A 7,567-nucleotide genomic window follows, 5' to 3' on the forward strand; every position below is an offset into this window, starting at 1 on the left:
TCCACACATAAAACATGATTATTTTGTAAATGATTAACTTGAAGTCTTTAATTACCTTTTCCATTCTGTGTATAAAAAACTGAAATGGGATATTCCTTTAAAATTATTTATTTATGATAACCTGGGGCTCCTTTCCGCATCTTTATATATTGATACAAGACTCTTTAAGCAAACGACACTATGGATTTCAACAAATCTTTTCGCTTGTATGAGCACTACCTATTTTCAAAAAAATCAACGAAAAATGATTTGCGAAAAACTATGATATGAAAAAAATAAGTATTAATCATGAAGAGCGCATGGATTTTTAACTTAGAAGATGCATTTTTCCTTTAAAACTTATAAATGTTGTGTTCTTGGCCAAAACACTCCCTCGAGCGCCACTACCCACATCCCCCCCACACATACACACACCACAGTACTCAACCCAAACAATAGCCTATCCAATATGCATCGGGCTAGTGGGCAAACTACTGACGGGCGAGGGCGCAGCCCGAGCTTCGCCCTCGCCCGTCAGTCTGCTTCGCGCGACCAGTAACTTGCCCACTATAGCCCGGCGCATATCAGATAGGCTACCCAAACAAAAGATTATGTAAAAAAAGTTTACTTTCATATAACTGATGAGATCAATGCCTAAAAATAAGTGTGAATAAGATATAAACTTTTTTCAATTTTGGGGAATTTTTTAAAGTGTATATTTTTTATTGATACGAACTGTGGTGTCATCCATAAAAAAGTATTAAAGATTCACTCATAATGATATACTGTATATGCAATATACAAAAACATAATATTATTATACAAATGAAAAGTCAGACTCTATATTAAACATGGTAAGTATAAAAATAAAGCTTAAGTGCCTGTTCGGCATATATACATTTATTACATACAGGCACACACACGCACAACATATCTATGCAAGCACTCACATTTTCATAATAATAATAATATTTGAGATTTATATAGCGCATAATAGTCAAAAGACTCTCTATGCGCTTAACAAAATTATATTTAATAAATAATACATTAAATCTTATCTGAATTATACAATAAACCTAAACTTTAATCCTAAAATACTTAATACAAATTAGAACAAATTAAATCAATACATAGAAATGAAAGCTTACAATATTTAACAACATAACATATTTATCATTATAAAAAGACTATTTTGAAAATAAGTGAGTTTTGAGAATTGATTTTCATAAATCAATTCAAAGTTCTCTTTATTCGCATTAAATTTTTAAAATGCAGAATAGGTATACGAAAACAAAACCAATAATTTGCCATTTACATTCAACATAACAAATGAAAGAAATAAACACTAGGCCTACATAATCCGAATAGTAAAAAATCACACGGTAAAAACTGTATCGAACGTAAGGAATAGATTAATATGAAGAAATGTTGAATGAGAAATGCTCTACAACTACTTACAATTGAACTTGATCGTGGTTTTTTCATTAACATAAAAACTTATGCCAATAACCAACTCCAACAGTAAATAGCGAGTTTAATGATCAGGTTAATTTTACCTTAGATAATTGGAAATGTGACTTTTTGCAAGATTGATGAATTTAACTTGTTAATTTAACTTGTCACAGACACATCCTCGAAACATTTGGTTATAATTTTTCTGTATTACAAATAACGCTTAAAAATTAGATTTATAGCTGTTAACTTAATATGATTAAAATGACTTAAAAGTGGTAGAATAAGTGTATAATAAATCAATTTGAGTGCAAAGCTTGGCAAAGTATATTTTAGTCACGATAAATATCAAACATCTCTTGCTGAATTAGATATTGTAGACGTGTGAGAATCACATTGAGATATTCATTTATTGTTACACCTAAAACTAAATATTTTCTATTTTGCAAGTTACATTTTTGGCATCATTTCCTTTCATCAAGGTGAGATTGAAGTGTTTACCTTTATTCTGTTGCTTGTCACGAAAAAAATCGACGGGAAAGTCTGCAAAAATAGTCCTTTGAATCACTGTATAGGTCTATCGAATAGCTAAAAATGTGATATATCAATATACCGCTCATTATTTATCCTTACAATAGTTTTGAAACAATTTCCAAAAGTTAAAAGTGTAAACGACGTGTTGTTAGAGTGACGGGCTTTAAGTTTTTCACGCGTTTTTACATGATTAATGTACGTCAACGATCAGGCACACTTATAATTATGAAAATAATATTTTCTTGATGATATTTTTACACGAATGATGCGGTAATTATATTTCACATATCACTGGTAGACGCATACAACTGCTCATCCAAGTCATTAAGTGACAGGTAGCTCTGAAAATTGAACGATACAGACAATTAAAGTCCGTTATCAATCAGTCAATAGCAATGTGATGTAAATAGATATTATTCAGCATTTTTCATCAAGAAAATTCATAATCAAATGTTTTAATACTTCAATATTTACTGAAGTTACAACGTTATTACAGATACAAATTATCAAAAAAAAAATTAACAAACAAAATTAACAAATCTACGGGGGATAGGGCAATCTGAGGCCAACCGGGTACCCAAATTAAATCTCGGCTCTTGAATTTAGGGAGCAAGTTTGTCTTTTCTCCTTGCATGATAAAACACATAATATTATAATTCAAAGTGAGAGTTGGGAAAAGGCCTCGCATGGCTTAATTATTCTAACTCTACTGCATAGTATAGTATACAGGTAAAACAATACACACTAAGAAATAAAGGTTCAAAATTGAACCCAGAAAGGTTGATGCAAAATCAGCACCCTATGGGTTCAAAAATTGAACCCCTGATTTGGGGTTCAAAAATTAAACCCTGCGATTGGGGTTAATTTTTGCACCCTGCGGGTTCAAAACTGCACCCATAGGGGTTCAATTTAAAATTTAGGGTGCAGTTTTGAACTCGCAGGGTGCAAGAATGAACCCCAAACGCAGGGTTCAATTTTTGAACCCCAACTCAGGGGTTAAATTTTTGAACGCATAGGTTGCTGATTTTGCATCAACCTTTCGGGGTTCAATTTTGAACCTTTATTTCTTAGTGTGTAGATTTCAATCGTATATTGCCCCATGGTTGATAGACCTGATAAAAGCAAAGTCAATCAGTATCACAGCAGAAGATCAAATTGTGTGGAATCAAAATTTAAGCTTACATGAGTTTTTTCTAGAATCATTTCCAAATCTTTCAGGATCCGGTCAAAGTTTGTCCTATTTGTAGGGTCCTTCTCCCAACATCCAGTCATAACCGAATACCTGTGAAATAAGATAACGGTTCTTTATTCACAATGCAATATCAGTCCATGTTATCATTTGTGAGCCACAAATAGAGATTTACACCATCCTTAAATTCATGTGATATTTAAACAGTCTTTGATCATATTATAACACTTCTTTTTTTATTACACCACTTTATGCATGGACGTACATAGGTCCATACGTTATGGATTGCTCCTGTAAAGGGAACGAATTGACGTTGTTCTTATAACACCGTAATTATCAAAGGGGAAGGTCACCCTGAAGAAAGGTTTGTTGTAAAAAAAATACCAGGAAATAATTACAAAATATTGGTAAAAATCTGATGAAAATCTATCAAAGATTAAGAATGTTATTGAAATTACACTTCTTGTGCACAGTGACGAGGGCGTGGCATCTGGTAACCATTAGCAACCTCCGTCTGAACCGCGCCGAATGTTATATTTGGGTATGGTCTTGCACCTATCAGAATAAAGAAAATGATAATGCTGGTGATCTGAAAATATTACTTTATACTGTATGTTTTGTAATATTCCAGTTCACAACTCTTCTCATCGTCAATCAAAACTTTGAGCGTTCCTGTGTATTCTTCATTTTAATAACTGAATTACATCAATTCAACATGTTTGACATCACCCGGCGTTTCAATTCAAGGAGAATTATGATTTCATCAACTCCCAATGAAAACAAATAGAGATATTATTAGTGTCGTTTTTAATATCTCCGTCGCTTTTTCATTGGGTTTTTAAGTTGAAGCAGGAAAATAAGGGTATTCGTGTAGTAGTCATGTGAGTCAAATAATTGTTGTTGCTTTGGTTTCATTTAGCCTATCAGCACACTCATTTATCATTTAAGTCATCATTGTACTGTGACTATTATCATCTTCAAAACAAACCATTATAATCATTATTATACAACATATCTATGGATATGTAAGATTTAATAACAGGGCATCACACATTTACAAACATTGATTCATGCACCTCATTTCTTACCCAGTGTTACAATTTCCCATAAGACGATACCAAAAGACCAGATGTCTCCTTCTGTTGTTTGGTCACCCGTTACCATGGTTTCTGGTGAACTCCATCTGGTAGGTTTCTATGACGGTGTACAAATTATGAAGAATCGTGTTAAAGCAATAATTCGATCGACTGCCAGTTGCAATCTGTAGTTAAGGTATACAATGTCAAATATGTCTTAATAATGATGTAAAACCAGCAATCTGGTATATTTGCAGGCTGAGGAATAAAACCAAAAGTCTCAATTGTTCAGATATCAACCTTGTTACATTAGGTATCAGATATTTGCGTTTATCTTCAGAAAAAGGAGAAGAGCTCTAAATAAAGCTACAAAATAACATTCCTTATTATTTGGCATAAACCGTCACACTTACAGCTACGTCACCAAAGAACGATGAAGAAAGTCCATAGTCTGATATCTTGCATTGTTTTCTTTCTCCTAGCAACACGTTGTGAGCGCAGAGAGCTCCATGGATAATCTGAATAAAAAGAAAAAATATCACAACTAAATCTATGAGTCATTGGGAGTATTTTTTTTATTTTGGATCTTTTTTAATTGTTTATTGAGAATAAACAAGTCTCTTGGGTTACCCTTCCACTGTTTGAAACTAATAGGATTCTGAACTGATAACATAAACTTGAAAGTTGATTATATTTCTAATCCTAACTAACTTCCTTTCCTCGTCTTATTCCTTATTTCGTTAAGGGATTTCATAATAAATTGTTAAGTTACCTTCTTAGATAAATTACCTTCTTAGATGCTAGAAACTGCATCCCTTTAGCAACCTGCCAAGCCAAGTTAAGTAGGGTACCCTCCTCAATACGAACACCATTTGGTTTGATATTGCTGTACGTGGGTTGAGATTGCACCCCTGAAGTCTGTAGATGGGTGAGGAGTGTACCCCCTGAGATGAACTCATACAGAATACTACCTATAAATTGATGGTATATAAACGATCGTTGGAGAAAGGTAAACTCCGTGACTTTATATTTAATTAACAACCTCCTGTAGTGTGTTGCAGGAGAGGAATGAAGTATAATGTCCTCTGCTTCGTATTTCTTGAACCATTAACACTAAATCAATTCAAGGGGTTTCTGCGATTGTAAAATGAGGGGAAAGACACCCTTTTCCCTCACCCCCTCTCTCTCTTTCTTACACAAAAACAGACTAACCCATCAGCTCAGACACGCACACACATATTTTTTTTTTCCTTTTTTTGTTTGTTAATTCCTTCATGTCTTCTATCATTTTATTCACTTTTTCTATATATTCGATTCGATTCTATAGCATCTTTTTATTTTATTTTTTTACTATCACTCATGATTTATCATTATTATTATTTTTTATCTTATTTATAAAATTCATTATTACTTTGAATGACACTTCCCAAGCTGGAATTTGCCATTTTCTTTCAAATTGCGGACTCCCCGGGACTTACGTGTATAAACACAATGCAAAAAAGTTACAGTACTTACGACCTAAGTATATTAATTGTTTAGATGATACATTTCACTGTCGTTTAAAGAGAACCTCTTGTATTTAGATTTATGATATTATTGAAGAGGCTTTACGTACCTTGCTCTTTACAATATCCTAGACATCTTACAATATTTGGTTGATCCGATAGCTTGTAAAGTACCTTGATGGCTTGAAGTACGTGAAGTGTTTTTGTCACGCAATCTAAGATAGTAGTTCATAAAAATAATCACATTATCATTCACTGAAAAAAAAAAAAATTTTCAAGGATTATTTTCCCATGACCAATTTCTGGAGAAGTAAAAAGATAATAATAATGAACACTTTTTGAAATAGGAGCATGTACCTCATTTGCGTACCCCTCCCTTCATCCTTCCCATGTAAGGCATGTTAATTGCATTCAAGAGAACCCGAATCCACTAGTCGTATGAAAACAATTCAACCAATTTCTAGCGAATCACTTTCCAATCTACATTATCTACATGTCCTGAATGGCATCCTACTATTATTCGTTAATTAGGACATTCATTGTTTTATTGTGATGACAAATCAATCATAACCTTGAAAAGATCGAATTTCTGTCATATCCATTAAAAATGCTTGAATGAATGAATTACACACTATCACCTGGTATTTGCCTGATAGCAACGTCAAGATGGTTTTGTTTTGAGCGCAGGTCTCCCTTCCATACCTCGCCGAAGTCACCCCGTCCAATCGAACCGAGTCTGGTAAAGAACGTCACGTTTTCATGGGCAATGACGAAGGAGTGGGATGAATCAAGTTTTAACGCTGTGTATGCTATATTTGTTTGAAGAAAAATTAAAGAAATTGAGTTAGAACACTTACTGCCATAATCAAAACATCAAACCCATCTGAACTGAAAAAAGTAATTATGATGAATGTAGATTTATTGTGCTCTGGTATATAGAATGCAATGTTTATGCAATACATTGGAGTTTAATCAATGCAAAATCGAACAGTTTCTCTTCAGCTCTATATATCTGGAATGCCTTTCCATCTGTCCATTGAGGATTCGAACAATTGAATCGCTTGAAACATTTAAAAGGTATAAAGCCCTTTCTGTTTTCTTCGTACTTTTGTTACTGTAATATATGTTACTGTAATTTGATCTGACCATTTTGATACCTCCACACAGGCAAACATATTTTTTCCTGTAACCCCTCCCTCACCCTTCGCCTCGTAATAGTTTACTAGATAGATGGTGCACAATAAATGCTGTGTTTATTATTATTAGCATTCACACACAAGAAAATACAAGAGAAACCGTTTATGTGTATGTTAGCTATTTAGGTTTTACAATTCGGAATAAGCATTATATTCATCAGTAAAAGTGATGATTTTGAATTATGAGGATGTTGCAAAGCTACGGCACTATGTCGCAGATGTAAAATATGTTATCGAAAACTATGGGCGTATATCTGATATGAAATATGTTCCGTGATATGTATAATTATAAAGAAAAGAAAATTAGAAACATTATTCTTGAATAATTTTTCACCTCGATCTCCGCTTTGAATCATCTCATAAGCCACGTTGTCATTCCCCTCCTGATGTGTATTTACTCCATCTCTGTACAAGGAAAGTATTATTTTGAAATAATAAAATAATTTTTTAAATAATTAATTGTTTTACATCGATAAGGATAGACTCCAAGATGATTTCATTTCATAGTTTGATAGTATAAAGTAAGATGTAGCTTACTTACGCCTACTCAAAGGGATTTCATGGCACTAACATCATTCCTGCGCAATCAGTGAAACATTGGATTGATCAATAGATGTTAAAAATAGCGATTATGTG

The 7,567-nt window shown here is 33.1% G+C and overlaps 1 protein-coding gene across 1 annotated transcript; it reads right to left on the minus strand.

Moving 5' to 3' along the window:
- Window positions 1-2,129: 2,129 nt before the first annotated feature.
- Window positions 2,130-7,287, minus strand: LOC129266461 (tyrosine-protein kinase receptor Tie-1-like). Its single transcript, XM_064103064.1, has 9 exons — window positions 7,266-7,287; window positions 6,374-6,544; window positions 5,846-5,950; window positions 5,020-5,201; window positions 4,644-4,748; window positions 4,243-4,348; window positions 3,613-3,709; window positions 3,148-3,247; window positions 2,130-2,306 (listed from the first exon to the last, which is right to left on the minus strand). Exons 1-9 carry the CDS (start codon window positions 7,285-7,287, stop codon window positions 2,247-2,249), a joined length of 948 nt encoding a protein of 315 aa, XP_063959134.1. The 3' UTR covers window positions 2,130-2,246.
- Between the last annotated feature and the right edge of the window lie 280 nt (window positions 7,288-7,567).

The sequence above is a fragment of the Lytechinus pictus genome, chromosome 8 (genome assembly GCF_037042905.1).
Source record: "Lytechinus pictus isolate F3 Inbred chromosome 8, Lp3.0, whole genome shotgun sequence".
Classification (NCBI taxonomy): Eukaryota; Metazoa; Echinodermata; class Echinoidea; order Temnopleuroida; family Toxopneustidae; genus Lytechinus; species Lytechinus pictus.

Excerpts from the sequence above, each read along its gene's own strand:
- LOC129266461 (XM_064103064.1), bottom strand. The coding sequence starts at position 7,287 with ATGATTCAAAGCGGAGATCGAG. Across the intron at positions 5,202-5,845 it reads AGGATATTGTAAAGAGCAAG|GTAGTATTCTGTATGAGTTC; the intron begins GTACGTAAAGCC and ends ATCAATTTATAG. Across the intron at positions 4,349-4,643 it reads CGTTCTTTGGTGACGTAGCT|AAACCTACCAGATGGAGTTC; the intron begins GTAAGTGTGACG and ends ACACCGTCATAG.